General features: G+C 41.3%; 2 protein-coding genes across 7 annotated transcripts in view; one reads left to right on the top strand and one right to left on the bottom strand.

The window, feature by feature from the left end:
• SAMD13 (sterile alpha motif domain containing 13) overlaps positions 1-13436 on the top strand; it is a 47472-nt gene extending 34036 nt beyond the window's left edge. For 5 of the 6 annotated variants that reach the window (XM_081949306.1, XM_081949305.1, XM_081949302.1 and 2 more), the window contains exon 4: positions 10633-13436. In XM_081949306.1, the coding sequence (XP_081805432.1) occupies positions 10633-10776 (144 nt within the window). In that variant the 3' untranslated portion in view covers positions 10777-13436. The remainder of the gene's footprint in view (positions 1-10632) is intronic. The other variant, XM_081949301.1, reaches the window with a different exon arrangement.
• Positions 13437-18296: 4860 nt separating this feature from the next.
• LOC309388895 (uricase-like) overlaps positions 18297-20929 on the bottom strand; it is a 48287-nt gene continuing 45654 nt past the window's right edge. The window contains exons 6-8 of the mRNA XM_081946635.1: positions 20710-20833; positions 19380-19463; positions 18297-18506 (exon numbers count right to left, since the gene is read on the bottom strand). Of these exons, the coding sequence (XP_081802761.1) occupies positions 18363-18506; positions 19380-19463; positions 20710-20833 (352 nt within the window). The 3' untranslated portion in view covers positions 18297-18362. The remainder of the gene's footprint in view (positions 18507-19379; positions 19464-20709; positions 20834-20929) is intronic.

Raw genomic sequence — 20929 nt, 5'->3', positions numbered from 1 at the left:
TTAATTAATTAAGTAAACAAACAAACAAACAAATAATAAGTGTAGGTTTAGTTTGTCAGTATTACTTTTATTATTAGATTCATATTATTAGATTCAAGAATTACAGTCTTTTTGATTAAAACAGAAACTATTGATAAACCTAAAAAAATCTTAGTTTGTCAGTATTACCTTTCAGGTGCATAATTTTGTCATAATCTTGCATATGCTGCCAATATAGTTAATTGGAAATATTCCACAGCATGTATCCAGAAGTGGATTGCTTCCGGTTCAGCCTGGTTCAGCCGAACCTGTAGTGGAAATCAGGCCTGGGTCACAGAACCGGCAGCAACCCAGGCCTGTCACGCCCCCGAACCAGTTCCCTCGCCACCGCTGGGCCGCCACCATTTTGGATTTTAGTGACTGCACGTGTGCAGTTCACTGTAAATTGTTCTGCGCATGCGCGAAGAACAATTGACATTGAATAATGCACGTTCACGCAGCACACACCTGATGCGCGGGGGTTGCGAACCAGTAGTAAAACCGGCAGCAACCCACCCTTGCATGTATTGATAACATTTTGGTCGCTGAGCTGATAGTGAAAAGTTTAAGATTTGGTTGAAAATGTTTTGGTGTTACTTTTTCCTAATTGTTCACAATGAATATTAGCTAAATGGAATTTCAGAAGGACGGAAATTGGCCAGTGATTAATCTTTGACACACCCAATGTCATAGCTTAGCTTTATTAGTCAGACTTTATGATTCTTGTTAAGACCTATGCCTGTTGAATCTGATAGACTACAGAAGTCCTTTGAAATCCGATCACTTCCAGATGTTTGGAATTGCTTACCACATACGTGAGTGAAAATATTAGGAGCTCTAGATCCAAAATTTGTCAAGGCATTGCATTCAGGATGACTGTAATATGGAATAACCATGAATTAGGACTGTTATATTTGGCTGCAAAAATGCAGACAATCACTACAAAACAACAAAGAATTATTGTAGAATTATTATCCTCGCTTGCTGAGTGCTTTCTTCAGTGACTATTTAAAGTGATGACAATGGTGAAAAAATAACTTTATAACTAATACCTGCATTTACAACTTTTGCAGCATTCTTCAAACATGTGATTGCAGTCAATATGTGTTGTCCTTTTCTCCCTTTTTCTCACCTTGCAGAGTAGAGAAATTGGAGAATAAGGCAAGAGAGCAGGCAGGCACTACACATCAAAAGCAACATAATGGTGCTGACAGCCCTGAGCATGCTGCACAAGCAGCCTGATGTTTTCCCCATTCTGTGCCTGCTTACTGTCTTGTAATTCTTTCCTTCCTGTGATTCAATGAAAGTAAATATAATAATTTCTTTCTTGTTAATGATCCCAGCATTGTAAGGAGCATTTCAGAGAGTGGGAGAGAGATTAGAAGGCAAACAAGACCATGTGAAATTGATTAATCTTCTGCTGAGAATACTTTGGGCAGCCAAAATCATAAATCCGAGAGCAAATCAATCCAGAGTTCTAACTCAAGACTTTGGTACTAGGGCTGGGCAGTTTGTGTGAAGGCACAGTTATCCTAATGCTGGGAGAGGTTAGAAGGGAAGAGAAGGCAGCCACCAGTAGCCAGGTAGATGAACTCAATTACAATGGCATTGGGAGTCCTGAAAGGCCATGTTGGAATAGATTATCCTGATAAAGGCTTATCTTTGTGGTTGCTAAGAGTCAATACAAACTGGATGGCGTATCATTAATTTAGGAACAGTACAGACCCATACTTGATTTCTGAATGCAGATAATCATTGTTTAATCATGTGATAATTTTGCAAGCAATGTCCGCAATTACAACCTTTGCAACATCACTCTCTACGTCATGTGCTTGCAGTTATAGTCAGTAAGTACACATCCTGTGTGTGACCCTTTTTTTCTGACCCTCTCCTACCCCAATGTAGTGGATATGTGATCTGGATTCCCAGGAGAGGGGGGAGCTGCTTTCTACAGGACAAAGGCAATGGAGCGTGGAAAATTTGGTCAACAGGAAGAGGGTTAAAAAGACTCCTCCCTAATAGTTCCCAGAGTATATAGTTATTCAGATAGTTACTTTGGCTTGGCAAGATTATGTCTATAGTGAAGAAGAATAAAGAAACTACTCAGAGGTAACTCCACATGTCATTCTTGAGGCCTGACACCCACAGAATGAAGAGATTGCTTAAGCAGCCTATGTATTCCTGAACAGCTTTTCTCTGCAGCACAGAATGTCCCTAAAAAGTGCAAACCACAAATTAAAAATCTCAGCTTTGTCACTTTAATTACTTTGATTAGAATCTTCCTGTCGGCTTACAGCTGCTGCCTGAAATGGACAAGACCTTAATTAGTTTCATACTAAAGGCCCTCTTTCAACTCCTAAGTAGCTCATGGCAAGCATACTAGGCAAACAATCGTTGTTAGCGCATTCCTTTCTGTGTGTATTGCCCATTATGTAGCATTGGTAGGGTGTGTCATTTAAACGGGTGAAAATTAATTTTTGCAAATTTTTTCAGTGAGGTGAGGAGGTTCTAAAAATACCGTATGTGCCAAGAATTCAAATCTGCTTTATTTTTTGCAATTGCACAACCTTTAGCTTGGTATGGTAAATGTACGTCTGATCCAGGGGTGGGTTCCTGCCAGTTCTAACCTCTTCTATAGAAGAGGTTCCACAAATCTACAGTGCCATTTAGAACCGGTTCCAGCTCCCTCCCCCTGCACGTCCGCACATCATCAAGATGAAGAGCGAGAGGAGGAATTCTGGGAGTTGAAGTCCACAAGTCTTAAAGCTGTCAAGTTTGAACACCCCTGGGTTTTTTTTCTAAAGAGTTAGGGGTGCAAGGGCCTTGTAACTTGACAGCTTTAAGCCTTGCACACTTCAATGCCAGAGTTCCTGAGCCAACATGACTGGAGGAAGAATTCTGGGAGTTGAAGTCCACAAGTCTTAAAGCTGTCAAGTTTGAACACCCTTGGGTTTTTTTTTCTAAAGGGTTAGGGGTGCAAGGGTTTTGTAACTTGACAGCTTTAAGACTTGCGTGCTTCAAATGCCAGAGTTTCTGAGCCAACATTTTGGTTGCTAAGCAAGAGCGTTGTTAAGTGAGTTTCACCACATTTTACAAGTTGGCCACGCCCACCCAGTCACCTGACTGGCAAGCCACTCCCACCCAGTCACATGGCCGACAAGCCACTCCCACAAAGCAGGCCACAACTACAGAAGAGGTTCTAAAAAAATTTGAAACCCACCACTGATCTGATCATATGCCCCACAAATATTGTAAACTTTATGTTCTCAAAATTATACCTTCTGCTACAAAAATTAAATAATAATAATAATAATAATAAATTTGAATTTATTAGCCGCTCCCTTTCCAGGCAGGACTCGGGGCGGCGTACACTAGGACATATATAAACATACATATATACAAAGACATACATGCACGGAGGAGGTAATAGATTACAACATTTAGACAATTAAAACCATTAACATACCCCAATAATAAAAACCCAATATACAATAAAAATTTAAAATTTAAAAAAGACAGTCAGGAGGAATATGAAAAATTACGGTTGAGCCAGGCCAGATAATTGAAAGAGGTGGGTCTTCAACTGTACACGGAAGGAGCGGAGATCGGAAATAATCCTGATGTCACGGGGGAGGTCATTCCACAGGGCTGGGCCCATCACAGAGAAGGCTCTGCTCCTGGGTGTCGCCCCCCAACACTGTTTGGCGGACGGCACCCGGAGAAGTCCCTCTCTGTGTGAGCGAATTGGTCGTAGGGATGTGTGGGGCAGGATGCGATCCTGCATGTAACTAGGTCCTGTGCCATGAAGCGCTTTAAAGATCATAATCAAAACCTTGAAACGCACTCGGTAGACCACAGGAAGCCAGTGCAGCTCGTGCAGGAGAGGTGTTACAGGGGAGTATCTAGTCCTCCCCATAATCACCCGCGCGGCCGCGTTCTGGACCAACTGTAGTCTCCGAGTGCATCTCAAGGGAAGCCCCATGTAGAGAGCATTGCAGTAGTCCAGGCGAGACGTCACTAGCGCATGGGTGACTGTGCGTAGGGCATCCCGGTCCAATAAGGGGCGCAATTGGCGCATCAGGCGGACCTGATGGAACGCCCCCCTTGCCACGGCTGTTACATGGTCATCCATGGACAGCCGGGCATCTAGGAGGACGCCCAAATTGCGCACCTGTTCCATGGGGGCTAGTTGCACGCCCCCAATGGCCAGAGATGGAAGCACCTGGTTGAACCGGGGGGCCGGAAGCCACAGCCACTCCGTCTTGGAAGGGTTGAGTTTTAGTCGGTTGCCATCCATCCAGACCCGTACGGCCTCCAAACACCGGGACATCATTTCGACGGCCTCATTGGGGTGGTTCGGGGTGGAAATGTATAGCTGAGTATCATCAGCATACAGATGATATCCCACCCCAAAACCACGGATGATCTCGCCCAGCGGTTTCATGTATGTGTTGAACAGGAGAGGCGAGAGCACCGATCCCTGTGGCACTCCACATGTGAGTGACCTCCGGGTCGAACTCTGCTCCCCTGCCAACACACGTTGCGTCCGGTCAGAGAGGTAGGAGCCAAACCACCGTAAGACGGTGCCCCTGACTCCCAGCCCCTCTAGCCGGTGCAACAGGATACCATGGTCGATGGTATCGAACGCCGCCGAGAGATCTAATAGGACCAGGATAGAGGAACAACCCCTATCTCTGGCCCTCCAGAGATCATCAACCAATGCGACCAAGGCCGTCTCCGTGCTGTGCCCGGGTCGGAAGCCGGACTGGCGCGGGTCTAGATAATCATTTTCCTCCAGGTGACGTGGGAACTGCTGTACCACCACACTCTCTACAACCTTCGCTAAAAAAGGAAGGTTGGAGACAGGACGATAATTGACTAGGTCCGTTGGGTCCAGGGAAGGCTTCTTGAGCAGGGGCCTCACCACCGCCTCTTTCAAGGCGGCCGGTAGAGACCCCTCACCCAACGAGGCGTTCACTAGGCCCAGGAGCCAGTCGCGCGTAACCTCCCAGGATGCCAGTACAAGCCAGGAGGGACACGGGTCCAATAAACATGTGGTGGGTCGCAGACGTCCACGCAACCTGTCCAAATCCTCGATGGCAACCGAGTCAAACTCCTCCCAAAGCGGTCCCTCAAGACTCGCCACGGGCGTCTCTACTGGACCACTGAAAGGGGCCCATCCCATCCGGATTTGAGCGACTTTGTCCTGTAGATATTTCCCAAACTCCTCCGCTCTGCCCTGTAAAGGGGCTTCCCGCGGTCTCTCAAACAAGAGGGAGCGAGTCACCCGAAACAGGGCGGCAGGGCGGTTATCTGCGGACGCAATAAGAGCGGCACAATATTGACGTTTGGCCGCTCTTAATGCCACAAGGTACGTCCTCAAATAGGCTCGTGCCTGTGCTCGGTCAAATTCGGAACGGGAGGATCTCCAACGACTCTCTAGGCGTCTCTTGTGGCGTTTCATCACCCTTAGCTCCTCAGTAAACCAAGGGGCCAGGGTGGTTCGTCGCCGCAGGAGAGGCCGCAAAGGCGCCACCCGGTCTAGGGCCCCGGTAGTCGCACTATTCCATGCGTCCACCAGGTCCTCTACTCGGGGGCGGGTCAGATCCACAGGAGGTGGCCCAAGCTCCGTCTGGAACCTATCTGGTTCCATCAGGCGCTTGGGGCAGAACCATCTAATGCCTTCCGGTTCCCCCTCCTCGCGGTGGGGGGTAGCACCAGGGAAGTCAAGCCGGAGAAGTGAGTGATCCGACCATGACGGGAATAATGGCTAGATAAAGTTTTTTTCTGCATTGATCTTATCTAGCTAAGCAAAGAATAATCCATGCAATCATAAACTAATATCAGAAAGCAATTATCTGAGTTACAAAAATGTTTAAGTGAGTTTCAAGTCTTGTTTTGATTTGTTCTTCGACAACAGTTGCCGACTTGCTTCTTGGCCTCTAATATAACCTTCACATTGTTCATGTGCATACACTCTGCTTGCTGCCTCTGTTTCACACATCTCTCTACTGACTGGGCATGTGGCACTTGCATTGGTTTGTCAATGAACTTCTTTATTTCTTCTATAGTCAGTTTGCTCATCAAAGTGGCTCATATATACCTTCAGACCAGTCAATCAGCTCCATCAGTGTCAATGCTCTGGCTTGACCGCTGCCCAGTGCATGGCACCACCTTCACAGCCAGTATTAACATTTGTAGAATCTCCTGCAATGGTTTTCAAGCTTTTGTCAATGCCTTTCTTCTTCATGAAATACGCAAGATTATCTGCAATCACTTGAGCAGGTTTTCCTTTTTTTTGAGCCTTTCTCTGGAGTAAAATGATAAAGATATCTTCTACCCAGCTCACTGCACACAGAATAATGTTCTTCTTTGACAGAACTGGGGAACTGCTGGGTCTTAATTGTTTGCTTGGGAATTGCTAGTCTGAAAAGTTATGATAATAATGTAGTTATTTACCAAGCACATCTAAATTATATTAAAGTAACCAAAGTATCTTTACAATCCCCAAGGCATATCACAACTTTTGAGCACCCCTAATGTTTGGAATTTGAAAGCTGAAAAAATTGACACACCCTAATTATACCAGCTTAGTCTTTTTTAATCCCTTTCTCTTCAGTGAATGTAGTATAAACATTAATTCTCTTACTGCTCATTAGCCCAACACTGGAGTGAGCATTCCAAAAAGTGGACAGTGGGGGGAAAAGGTTATAAGATTTTACCTTTTACCAGCTTTCTCTTGAGGCAAGTTCCAGAAAACCTCGCTATTTGGATTCCCTCAGTTGTTTGGAGTTGTAACTTTCCAATACTGTGACGTAAAGGAAAGCCGGAGTAAAATTATAAGCACAGTCAATGGTCATGTGATTTTTCACTTAATAACTGTTCAGACATCCTCAATTGCAGACATTAAATGAGGATTACCTGTACCCAACATATATAACAGGGCTCTATTTCATTATAGTCAATTAATAGGAAAATGCTACACTTTAGAGTTGTGTCATATTTTCTCCATTGACTCCTTGTTCTTGCTCTTTGGAACTTTCTGACATGATCGTGTGACTGCAGATTTGCAGAGGTTCATAGTCATTCATCCAAATACTCTGTTTCCCTGAAAATAAGCCCTAGCAAGTTTTAGGTGTGTGCTTAATATAAGCCCTACCCCCAAAATAAGCCCAACTTAAGAACCTGTGCAATCGGCTGCCTGCCCATTCTGTCTGGTTGCTTGCAGTGTGGTGGCCGTGAAGTGGGGTGGTGGAGTTGTCCCAAGCACCCCGCACTGGCTTACCTCAGGGCGCCTGCAGCCAGTCCATCCATGCCCTGACACCTGCCTCGCAGTGGCAGCACCATCAACCATGTTTTTGTGGCCTGTTGGCCGCTGGCCCCTCCAGCAGATGAATGAGATGAGGAGAAGGCCTGGGAGGCAGGACCAGTGTCAAGAAAATCTGAGAGCTCCAAGCAGGAAGAGGGAATGGAACTGTCAGAGATAGAGACAGAGGTGGAGCCTGGACCATCCATCAGCCCTCAGATGGAGAGGCCACAGCCCCCAGGTCTGGAGGTGGTTGGTCAGGAAGAGGAGGAACAGCTGGGTGCAGTGCCTGACATGTGGATGTGCAGAAGGGAAAAGAGAAGAATCTATGGGCCAATCCTTGGGATGGAAGAGCCACCAGCACTAGCTAAGCCCCATCCTAGCTATGGCAATAAAGGAGGCGGAGATGAATAGGTGTGGCAGACAACTATTCATTTCCCTTGGTCAGGCACTGACACCTGAATCCTGTCTGGGACTTATCAGATTCTTTCCTTTGAATCAGCGGCGCAGAGAGAGAAAGAGACTCCTGATGTGGGGGGTCATTTCATGTGCATCAGAAACCCCAGCGCTGTTTCTGCTTGCTCATGACAAACGGAGCAGGAGGCTGAGTGGTGTGATGGTGCCGTGACCATAAGGCGAGGAAGGTTTCAGGATGCATGGGGCAGCTTCTCTGCTTTGTCTTGTGGCTGTGGCCCCAGTGCATTGTGGGAGCCTGCTGGATAGGGCTACTGGTGCTGTGGCCATGAAGCGAGGCAGGTTTCGGGACGTTGGTGGCCTGGGTGCAGGGAACCTGAGATAAGCTGGTGCAGGGTACATGGGGCAGCTCCATTTCCTCTACCTCGCGGCAGTGGCACTGACACACCACATGGCCTAATGTCCCACCGTGAGCAAGCAGAAGTGGGCCTGTACACGGGGGAAAAATACGACACCCCTTGAAAACACCCTAGTGCTTATTTTGGGACCCCAAAGAAAATAAGACCCAGTCTTTTTTTCAGGGTAACACGGGTTAAGTGCTGAAAGAAGCAGGAATTTCTGCTGAGAGCCCACACTGCTGGGAATGTGATAAGGGTTTGTAATGGAATACATGGCTAACCTTGAGGAAAAAGGAGAAGAGAAGCTGCTTAGGAAATCATCAGACGAGAGGCAGGAACCTGCGGTTGGTAAACAGTCAACGAAAAAACCTGCCCTAATGGATCTAGGAGTTAAAAGTGGCAGGCAGGAAGTTTGTACCTTCAGACTTACAAGTTAATGTAGCCTTCTAATAAAGTAGATTTAGCTCATCTGGTTCCATGTCTAGTTTATCCAGGAGGACTGACAAGACTTTATTTGTTTTTTTAAGAAATATTTTTTTTAATTTTTAATTTTTTAAAAATTAAAGCAAAGAAACCAGAATATTGTACATTTTTAAAGGTCAGTTAGGACTTTCTTCCCCTGGGAAACAGCAAATTGTAAGCAAATTTTATTCATGCTAGGATTTGTCTTTTATGGATAATTTGGGCATTGTAGGGGAACTCGGTGTGTTTGGTCAAAAGTTTATAGGTGAGTAAATATACAATATTTTGCTACCAAATATGGGACCAAAATGATAAGAATTCTTATCACATCCCTTAGCAGTTTCTTTTCCTGCTGTCATAGTATTTTGAGTTGGTGGACATTTTCCTCTTCCATTTACTCAGGGGCAGGTAAACAATTTTAAGAAAATCATTGCATATGTTGTGGTCTGCCGGCAACCTGTGGAGCTGACAGCAGAGTCGGACAGTGAGGAGGTTGGGGAGGAACATGGGCCAGTTCTGGACTCTGGGGAAGGCTCAGACGAGGTCTCTGCGTCAGAGGCAGAGAGGGAGCCAAGGCTATCTGGTAGTGATGTGCTGCCTCTGGAGTCTGACATCAGCGAGGAAGAAGAACAGTTTGAACCTGTTCCCACTGTGCACATGCGCAGAACTGCCAGAAGGCAAGAACAATTGAGAAAAAAGGGGCGACTCGGGAGTAAGGCTTGGAGATGATTGGCCCCTCCGATAAGACATAAAAGAGGAGCAAACGGACGTGAGCCTTTGCAGGAAGCAATTAGTTCACTGGTTGGTTCAAGCTCTGAGAAGTTCCGTTTGACTCTTTGCCTTGCAGAACTAATTGGCAATTAGATCTGTGCCAGCGTTTCAGGGGAGATAAAGGTAGGTGCTTATCAACATTACCCTGAAAGACTCTGGCAACTCGAGCAGACATCTGTCGTACTCTTCACAGACTGTTTGTGAATCATGATTGGCTGTGAATGACCATAATTTACAGCGGTATAAATAAAAGAGAGTTTTGGGGACTAAGATTGTGATTTATGCTTTCTCAGGAAGCCTAGTCAGAACAGCATGAAGACGTAAGATATAAAATGTTTCTCTTTAAAAAGGAATACTCTTTAAAAAAAGGAAAGTACAACTGAGTACTTAATTATAAAGTTGTTAGAAAGTCTACCATGGTTCTTCCTTTTCTTTTAACAGTTTTCCTTTCTTTTTTTCCTCTGAGTGTCAACAGCCTTTCTTTACTTTAAGCCTTTCTAAGTCCCCTTAGCTTTCTCTCTTCCTTGTAATAAATTTTTCAGATAAACGTTTCTCCTAGGCGCTGCAGGAGTGTCCAAGCATGGGTTAACTTCAGCTTGCTGCCCAAGGATTGAGTTCAAATCTTTGTGTAGCCTCCTGCTCCCTCCAGGAGCTCAGTTTTAAAAACGTTTTCACACTTATGATCATTGCAGCATTCCCATGATCATATGATCAAAATTCAGATGCTTGGCAACTAGTTCATATTTATTGTTGTAGTATCCCAAGGTCATAAGATCATCTTTTGCGCTCTTAATACAAGCAAAGTCAGTGGGAAAGCCAGATTCACTTAACAACCATGTTACTAATTTAACAACTGCAGTGTTTTCAGTTAACAACTGTGGCAAGAAAGGTCATAAAATGGGGCAAAACTCACTTAACAACTGTCTTGCTTAGCAATAGAAATTTTGAGCTCAATTGTGGTCATATGGATTTGGCCTGAAACCCTGCAAGGTGGCTGCTGGCTGGACCAATGAACTTGATTCAGTATTTTTGGGATAAGAAGTCAGGTAGGTTCCAAATGCCTCAAATTCTCCTTAGCCATCACAGAAGGGAAAACACCTTTAGATTCAAGAATTACAGTCTTTTTGATTAAAACAGAAACTATTGATAAACCTTAAAAAATCGCCCACGTTCCAAGTACCTTTAAAAACAAACAATAAAAGGGCTTTTGAACCTATTCCCCATTTCTAGATTGTTTTAAGCTTTTATTCATTTTTGTTTTAGGAAATTGATGGGAAGTCTTTACTGTTGATGACAAGGAACGATGTACTCACTGGACTTTCATTAAAATTGGGGCCTGCACTGAAGATCTATGAATATCATGTAAAGCCTCTGCAGACACAGCATCTGAAGAACAGTTCACTATAGTGGATTTTCAAACTGGACCGTGTTTTCTTCCTGCTCTTCAGAATAAACAAGCAGCATTGGTTTTTGGCACTGGAACTTTATTAAAAAGGAAACAACACCAACACAAAGCCTGTATGTGTGCATAATGAAATTAAACCAAATGGCACTGAAATAAATATATATTTATATGTATACATATCCTATTGGATAACTTTAGCAATATGCTGTTTAATAAATGAACTGGTAGGGTATAGAATTTCTCATTATTCAAGCAAAAGATCCGTTCAGTATGCTTCTTTTTAGTAACTCTGTGGAGTCACAAAATGGTAACTGAAAACAAGTATTTAAAATGGATACACTTGATTTTTTTAAACTATTGCTTAAAACAGAAGGATGACACCTTTGTTTTTGCACAAGGCCCACTAAAGCGCTGTTATCTTTGCACAGATCCCTTTTATTTCAAATTAATTGTTCCTAGTTTGGAAAGAAAACAAGGAAAGTATTAGATGACCAAGAGACACTTCTAGAAGTTCTGTAAAAACCTATTATTTCAGCATTAGCAGCAAGTTTTGAATTTGCCAAAATAACTTTTTTTTTTCCAGTGGGAACACCTATTTTTATCTTAGTAATGTTTGTTCATAGACTTATGTTTTAAAATTGTGCAACCTATATCCTTGAACCTTTTGGGAAGGGCAAAAGCTACATACAGAGGTTATAAATAAAGTGTTCTTTTTTGTAAGTTTTTTGTTGAACTTGAAAGGGTGTTCTGTGAAGGAAATTTTAGAGACTGTTTGTACTGCTTTGTGAAACAAAAGTCATGTTCTAATTTATAACTTATTTGCTAAAAGTTTTGTTACAGTTGTGTAAAAAATGTAAATCCTTGCATATTTTTACATACTGCATTTTGTGGTGTGGTAAAGAATTATATTGATAAGTAATTTGATTCATGAGCCAAATATCTATTTCTGGAAAGCTAAAGAATGCTATCTTACAACTGTGAATCCCTGTTAAGGAAAGACCTGTAGTTTCAAACTGTTTTAACCAGTTCTTGATTTTAATTGCAGATATTTTGCATCAACAAAGATATTACCTATGTTCTGATTCAGTTTGTTTTTTTGACTTTTTCTCGGGAAGAGTCTTGTCTTTTACTGAGTGTCTTTCATGTTAATAATAGACTCAGTTGAGCTGCTTGGTCTTCTGTTCTTTTAAGAACACAAGCAAGAATTTATTTATTTCCACTTAGGAGAAATTTTTACTTTGAGAAATCTAGAAAAGAAAACAACTTTAAGAAAAGGCAGAAATTACAAATACAATCTCCAGGCCTGTCTCTTTCATTGACTCCATTTCGCAGTTATTCCATCCTTTTTGGTTTTTTATTACCAAGATTAATAATCTGCTCCCTGCCAGCCATCAAAAGTAGTTTAATTTTATTCTGATCCTGGTTACATTTATTATGAGAGACAGTATTTTTGAGCTACCTGAAACTAGCTTTTAGCTTTTTGAGCTATCTGAAAATATCAGAGCTTGTCTAGAACACACAGATACTACTAACAATATACAGAATCAGTTGAAAAGATAAGCAATTTATTTTACTGACATGACCATATAACTTTGCAAGTTGTAGACATTTGAATACTCAACAGCATGTGACATTCACATGTTTTGCTAAATTTTAGACCTATGTATTCCTAATTACATTTCATGTTAGGTGGCTTTTTATTTTATTTTTCCTACAAGCCAGAGAGTCATAAAATGTGAGATCATTTCTAAATAAATAAAATATACTATCTAGAATTATGTCACCATGTGAGAATGTAAAATTTTCCTGTTTAACCCCTGCGAGTTTCTTTCATGGTGAAATTGTCTTACAGTATTGGTGAATAGCAATTTGTGACAACAATTGTAATTATCTCAACATTTTATCTTTACCTCAACACATTTTTAAAAGGGCAACACCAGCCTCTGGCTCTATGTGCCACTTTTCAAAGTTAAAGGCTTGAGATATCATAAGAAATGCAAAAAGAAATGATAAGTTAAATGCAATTCTTACACATTAATTGAATGTACTGCTTAAGTGCAATGTTAGCCCTGAATTACTTTTTATTTTTACGTGTAGCTGCTGGCTTGATGGAATATTTCAGCAGCTTACCATAAAAAATGACTAAGTTACCCGAGCATGTCAGACACAGTTCCTCACCAAAGCTTAGAGATGACACAACAAAGTCTGCTTTAAGTAAAATTAAAGATTCACTGGACAAGAACCTTGCAAGTTCCATCATGTTGTAAAGATACCAAAGGAAAGCTGCCAACTGAACTCAGTCTAAATTCTATTGAATTCAATATAATTTATAGTCATGTAATAGCTAAGAAAAGCAATTTTGGCAGCAGAGAGCAATCTGTTTGCTCCATTGTCAGCTGTGAGGAGTGAAAAATATCTGTGCTAATGCCACAAAACAAGAATATGTGGGAAATCTTCAGCCTTAGGATGCCCAGTTAGGTTTGCCATGGAGTTGCAGATCACTTGCACACTATTGAAGCACAACAAGGATACACTGGAGAATTCCTTTTAAGAAGAGAAAAGTTCATGGGAACTAGGGGTGAGGGGAAGAGTTGAAAAGAGAAAAAGAAAGGAAAAAAAGATGAGCAGACTGTAGAAAGAGAAAGATAACAATCTGTGTGACAATCATGGAAATAAAGACATTTAGCTGATGTACTTTTTAAAGACAATCTTGCCTTTATTGTCTCTGCATGATATTTTATACTTACAGGAGAACTAATATAATGATATAGTGTACCATATTCATATTTATTGTTTCAACATTTCAAAATACAATAGAATAGAATTCTTCATTGCCCAAGTGGGATTAAACACACAAAGAATTTGTTTCCGGTGCATAAGGTCTCAGTATACATACAAACAGCAAGCAAATTAACAAACTAATTGGCATTCTAAGCAAATGAGAATATAAGAAGTTTTATGCACGTCTGAATATCCCACTCATATTTTTCACAGGTGGCATTTGGAGGGGACAGGGGCAAGGTCTTAACCCCAAATCTGACTTTTGTTATTTCAAATCAAATAGAATTTCCTCCAAACTTTTCTTTTAAAAAGGTAGAAGACTCCCAATGACCCAGAAAGAGCATTCCAAATGGGATGAGCAAAGGGCACAGCTCCTATCTCTTTCCAAACCTGAGTTTGTTTTGAGCTGGGAAATTGCAGAAATTGATTACATTTGTAGAATGTGCTGAGCTTAATTCATTTTCCTATGGGTGTTATATTTTGTCCTTAAGGAATTGTGTGAACGAACTCATTTGACTAGCTTGTAACAAGATAATTGCATGAAAATAGAGGTGGTTTAATTCAGTAACAATTTTATGGTTGTGTGAATAGAGCTATGTTGTTTTATTACCTTAGATCCAACAGCAATCCTGACAGAAAGGAATGAAAAAGAAGAGAATGGAGTAGTGGTTAGAACCGTGATGGTGAACCTATGGCACACGTGCCGGAAGTGGTATGCAGAGTCATCACTCCAGGGGTGCTAACCGTCGTCCGTTGTTCTCCTGGGTTCCATCTGGTCTTGGCGCACACAGGAGCCCCAGAAACTGGAAGAGCAGTTCCCTGATATGCATGTGTGTGTCGGGAAGTTTAGCTTCTGGTTTCCTGCATGCGCATGCACACTGGTTAATTGGTTTTCACATGTGCATACACACCAGAAACCGGAAGACCAGGAGACAGGCGTACATGCGCATACCACACATGAACACCCGGGAGTTGCTCTTCCAGTTTCCAATGCTCCCCAGCGCCTGTGCGTGCGCTCCTGAGTTTTGACACTCGGTGCTGAAAAGGTTCGTCAACACTGGGTTAGGAGATCAACTATAACACTATGAAATGATTTTTGAGTGATAACATTCATATATACAAACAGCCCATGTTATATCAGGATTTTGATGAGGATAAATTGAGGACCGAGGAAAATCAGGGCAAATGCAGTTCATAAATGTTTTCTCCTTAGTGTCCTGTCATGCCCCCATTGGAGCCTGAATCTGTGGAGAAAAACAAGCCAGAGCTGGAGCCCATGGAGATCGAGGGAGTGGCTTCATTGGTTTCAGAGGAATGTGGAGCGGAGCAGGCCAGGTCAGCCCAGGGCCCTTCAGGATTGGGACGGCTTGTTAGCAAGGAGGAACGGGGGCAGAATGGCCAAGAGAGGGCAAGAAGTGGACATAAGTGACAGTGCTCAGGCGATGAGCAAGGACCTCCCCCTCCTGATACCTGAGCACGGAGAGTGGAGAGAAGGCTAGAACAGCACAGGCTGACCCAATGACTCGGGAGGAGAGCACCCCATCCCTCTTCACAAGGCACACCTGGGAACTGAGATTTAAGGAGACACTGTCGGGAACAAATGCTGAATTGGTGGAGTTTAGTGTGCTGATACAGACAGTTGGAGCTTGCAGGATTGATTGCTTCTTCCTTACTTGTGGACTCAGTACCTTGTTCCTGACTTTGTGGACTCATTGCTTGTTCCTTGGTTCGTGGATTCATTGTTTGTTCCTTGGTTTGTGGACTCCTTTCCCTGTTCCTTTATTTTGCTGGACTGGACTCAGCCAGAGGCTGCCGTGTGTGAGAGAGAGTGTGTGTTTTGCTTTTTGATTTGGTAAGAACGTGGGAGCTTTTGAGAGGTCGTGTCAGCAAAGTTCAGAATGCTAATGTAACTTTTGCCTTAGAACAATCTTGTAATATAAACTCTTTGTTTGTATAGGCTTCAAGACATCCAAATTGGCTATTTTACCCATTCTGGACCAGTGTGTTACATATAAATGAGATCACTGTACTTGTTAGAATTTTTCACTAAGGTGAGCTTTGATTGCACACTGTAGTCAACCATGTTTGAAATGTGTAGTCCCAGATCATTGGGTATTGGCTGAAACTATATGTGTGGCCTGATAAAAATTTAATCCTTAATTCAGTTTGTTCTTCCGTTCAATTTTCTTGAAAAGGTTTTTCAGAAGTGGTTTGCCATTGCCTCCTTCCTACGACTGAACAAAGTGACTAGCCCAAGATTACCCAGTTGGTTTTGTGGCAAAAGTGGGACTAGAACTCACCGTCTCTTGGTTTCTAGCCTGATGCCATAACCACTAACATGCTTTTGATCATATATAAAGCTGATTTAAATTAGCTAAATATAGTTAATAGTAAGTTCTAGGCACTTACTATTCCCCCCCCCCCATTGTTTTGAAACTTACAATGGCAACTTTTTGGAGGATACACGCAAGTCATGGAGTCTCCAGTTGTGTACCCAGGCTGCTTAGCAGCAATATGAGTAGATACACTATGGAAAGTTATTTCTAAGCATGTGTTGGCCCTTCTTACCCAATGGACTATTTCAGGGCCAATGTCATCAGAGAAATGCTGAGCCCAGGAACCAAGGCAATGACTGCTCACAGCACACCTAGTAAGTTATAGGATACCTCTCTTGTCTTGCTCCAATCTTTCAAAGCTTTCTTGCTGTGAAGGAATCCCACTCACTCTTTTCTTTTCCATTTAAGACCAAGGGCTTCAATGCAGGAGAAAACATTTGTTATCAGCAGGTCTTCCAAGACTTGAAATGAGAATAGCAATAGCACTTAGACTTATATACTGTTTCACAGTGCTTTACAGCCTTCTCTAAGCAGTTTACAGAGTCAGCATAACAAGGGAATGATGGCTATTCTCACCTTTCAAGGTACACAACATCAAAATTTCATCGTGGAAAGGGAGAGGTGAATATCAAACAAAAACACAATACCCTGTATGGCCTGTCTCCATTTGTCTACTATGGTTCAGTTCAGTTCATCAGCTAGAGGCATGGTGGCTCAGCATCTTAAAGATGCTGGATTTGTCAGTTGGAGAAGGTCGGGTCTCTCCGCTCCCTAGCGCAGAAATTTGAGCCCTAGCAATGCGTGATGGAATGAGCTCCTGTCACTCACCTCATTTTCTGCCAACCTGAAAGTTCAAAAGCATGCAAATGCAAGTAGATAAATAGGTACCACTCCGATGGGATTAACAGCAGAAGCAAAAAACCAACCAGTGTGCCGTACTCACTGGCCTGAATGTGAAGCAAAAGCTGGTGGAGGAAAAAGTTCCGGATTATACTAACATACTTGCGGAATGCTGTTGGCTTCTCTGGGGGCAGAGCTAGTTTGCTCCCTGTGGCACATCCTAGATAGTGCATGAGTGTGAACTGAACAAATGAATAATCTTAGGCAGCCAAACTACTACTCTGTAATAATATTATAGACTCTTGGCTTTCATGTACCAATGCCATAGACTAAATAAAAAGTTCATCGGCTCAACTCCATTGCTTTCATCTGCAAGAAAAGGAACTGTATGGCTCTAGAATATGTTTATGTTTTGATACTTACAGAGTTTCATATTTAATTGAATAAACAGATTTGATTTGTTTTTGTCTTTGCTCTTTATTCACCCTTAAAAGAACTAGAAATTTAGAAACCTTAGAACCCAAAAACTGATAGTAAGGAAACAAGACATTTGAGACATTCTAATATTAATTCTAGTAATTCTCTAGTTGAAAGATAGGATAGGGAAAAAAACAATTAATTTATGCAGTCAAATTTTGAACAACAGAAAAGATGATGATGCTATTTGATATTAATTAACTCATATTTTGGAGAATCTTCTGGGCTTTCTTATTAAAAACCTTGTTGATAAGACAGTTTTCATACTTTTTAATAGTAATGTGTAGATTTTATTTTAGAGTGAGTGTGTCCCCAAATTGTAAAGTGGCCAATAATTCCCCCTCCCCCAAATAGGTCACATTAATCAACCTCTTCTATTTCATAAGAATACAACATTAATATATATTTCCCAACAAAAAGCAGGTGTTAAAGGTGTTGGTAAAAATATTTCTCTGCTGTCTTGAGAACCGTAAATGAAGAAAAGACCTATTGCAGAGGAGGCACCTAGAAATTCTTTACCCATTGCTACAGACATTTTTATTTCTTCCAGTTTAGAATGCTTAACTCTAAAGAACATAGAAAGCAAGAGAAACTTGAAAACTACTTATATCTTAATAAGGAAAGGAATGATAAATGAAAACATTTAAATAAATTTGTTCAATATTGCCTATGATGAAAATCCCTGTTCTGAAAGACTGAAATTCTTGACAACTTTTTTTCCAAGCAATCCTACTACAAAGGATGAAATCTAAAATGAAAAGGGGTTTTATTTATGTATTTATTAAATTTCTATGCCACCCAACTCACTGATAAAATGACTCTGGGAGGCTTACAAATAGTTCCTAGATTTTTTTTTGGGGGGGGGGGTAGCAGATTAAAGAAAGCTTATCTCAGATTTGTTGTTGATCTATTATTGTTTAAGGGGATAACATGGTATAAAACAAGGAAAGCTTCAAAGATGCAAGTGTGACTAACCTATCATGTTACAGGTTTCCTTGAATAGCCTCTAGCTTTGACGGTAGAACATGTTGGATTGTAATTTTATAAATCTAAGAAGTACAAATCTGATGATAGGTTATTGTCTGAGTAAGTAATGTTTGCTGCTATGATTTCAGTATTACGTAATATCATATTCTCAGAAAAGAACTGGGTCTTCAGTAAATTCCACGGCTAAATTTCCACCCAATAGAGCAACGAGGCTTGCAGTCTACTGGAATATGATGCAGGTTCTTTGAACAATCCTTCCTACGCAGCGTGGATGCACAAGCACCAAATGGTGTCTCCTGGGGTGTAAAAATCTGGAAAGGAAAGATGCATACATTTGAATCATTGGTCTCTAACTTAAGCACTCATTATTATCACAAGAGAAAGCAGGACAATGTTTCTTCCTGCATAGTCACACAAAGGATCTAACTGTTCAATCTAGCCGGCCTGGCCTAATTCCTAATTCCCAATTTTAATTCCTCAAGCCTGCATTTTTTAAATTTTCTAGGGGTATACTTTTAGTTGTTTTTAATTTAATTTTTACTTTTTGTACAGTTGTATGAGGTTTAATTCGTTTTTAAGGGTATGGGATATTCGTCTTTTGTATTCGTTTTAATGACACACCTGTACACCGCCCCGAGTCCCTTCGGGGAGAGGGGGCGGTCTAGAAATACTGAAAATAAATAATAAAATAAAACTGGTGTGTACAGTTAATTTCCCCTCTTGGGTGACTCTGGTAATTCGGAAAGGGCTAGATTATTAATAAAAATGTCAGGGTTGTGCTTCATTGAATAATAATCATTTTTCAGATGTAATCAGACCAGGTAGCTAGTGGAATAAACTCAACAAATAGATGGAAAGAGGAGATAATCTGGGCTAATCTTTTGTTGGCTTCAAGATTGTTCAGGTTTACTCCTGTAAATTCAGATCTTGAGAAGGAATTCTTCCACTTCTTCAAATAACTTGCATGATTGTCTCCTTCCGGTGTCAGGAAATCTTGGTGTCAGAAAGGTATAATTGTCTGAATAACATTTGTGTGTGTGTGGTTCACTTTGCTTTGGAGGCTCACTTACTTTGACCCAAAGTAAGCTCAGTTAAATTTGTATTAAATAATCCCACTCTTCCCAGTCCACAATCCACAATAATAAATACCGTAGTTTGGATGATCAAGAAAAAGTAATTTTCACCTCTTTGTCATTGCATATTCCCAGTTTTTCTAAATTTGTCACCGAATAGTGGATGTTAGACAGGATCACTTCTACCTCTTCAATCTAAAAATACAAAAATATCAGTATGACTTATAAAGAAATCATATATACAGATTTAACATAACAGATAAACTCAATAAAGTAGACTGACTCCTGATATTTATAGTTTTTGTGTTTGACAGTTTCTTGAATTATAGGAAATATTTTATTTTAATTACTTAAATTTATATCCTGCCATTCCTTCCAGAGTTCAAGAAAGATTCCAATGAGTTCTCCCTTCATTTTATTCCCCACAGCCTGGAAACTGAGCTGAGCTGAGGCTAGCCACAGACATACAGTGAGATTTCATACCTGAGAGTGACTTGAACTTGGGTTTCTACTGATCTAGTCCATCATCATTGATTATTACACTACACTGGCCAATCAGATATTCTTCTCCAAGTAAACTTTATTCAGAATTCAGGCTGCCAGCTACCAGCAGCAAGGTATTTTCAGTGACTGAAATTCCACTTATAAAAAAACATTAACCTTGCCAACATTTCAGTGGATCGAATCTATTTTCATACTGAGATAGCATTCGTTTGGATACATACAGTAAAGTATTCTTTTTTTGCATGGCAACAGGATTCATATTTGTCATTTCTTAGTTGTAATGGACTGGGTTTTAATTTATGGCATTTACCCAAAAGAAAAGTGATCCTGAATGTAGGACAATTTCACCAAAACAAATTAGGTAGAAAAACCTCTGCTACTATGCTTTATTTTAAGCCAGTCTAAGATGAAGAACCTTCTTTTATAAAGTAGATGGGGAAATGGTCTGTCTTTCAAGTGCATACATTCCATACTTCCCTAAAGGTGTTTGGCCCTTAAATAGGAAGGGTGAGCAATTTCTTTGGGAATCATTAAAAAAAAAAGGGCTCTGTTAGATAGGGTGGACGGATGAGACAGGGCTCAGGCTTCAGTGACAACAACAGCTCTTTATTCAGCAATTATGTACAGATCCAGCGCTGGCCTGTCTGACAGCTAGCCCTTTTATAGGGAGCTGTCAGAAGGCTCAGCCAATTGGCTTTCAGTATTTTCCCGCCAGAATGGAGGACCTTGGTGGAACCTATTTCTCTCCTGTCAATATGTAACAGGCTCCATACCTCAATGATCAAATTCATCTTAAGATACAGTATGGTCAGCATTTCTTTGGAAATAAGCTTTCATTTCCTGAAAATGCTAATTACAGAATATTATATATATATAAACATATAACTATAACATAGCATAATACACTGAAAGCCCCAAATGAGATAAAGCTACTAGCCTGTTGGATTCTTTCCAGAATGTATGTCTGAATACAGTTGACTGTCTTCTGGTAAGATGGTGAGTAATGACCTGTTTCTGGTGGCCCAGCAAAAGCATCAAGGACACTTTCGTGGGCAGTTCTCCTTTAAAGGTGAAAAAAACATACAACATTTGGACTCAAACTGCAACGGATAAAATCCACACTGCGCAAGGCAACGCACATGGGCATTGTTGGCCAA

This window comes from Natrix helvetica (genome assembly GCF_964273705.1).
Source record: "Natrix helvetica genome assembly, chromosome: 3".
NCBI classification, from domain to species: Eukaryota; Metazoa; Chordata; class Lepidosauria; order Squamata; family Natricidae; genus Natrix; species Natrix helvetica.
The sequence above is the reverse complement of the archived record's forward strand: the minus strand, read 5'-3'. Positions and strand labels throughout refer to the sequence as shown.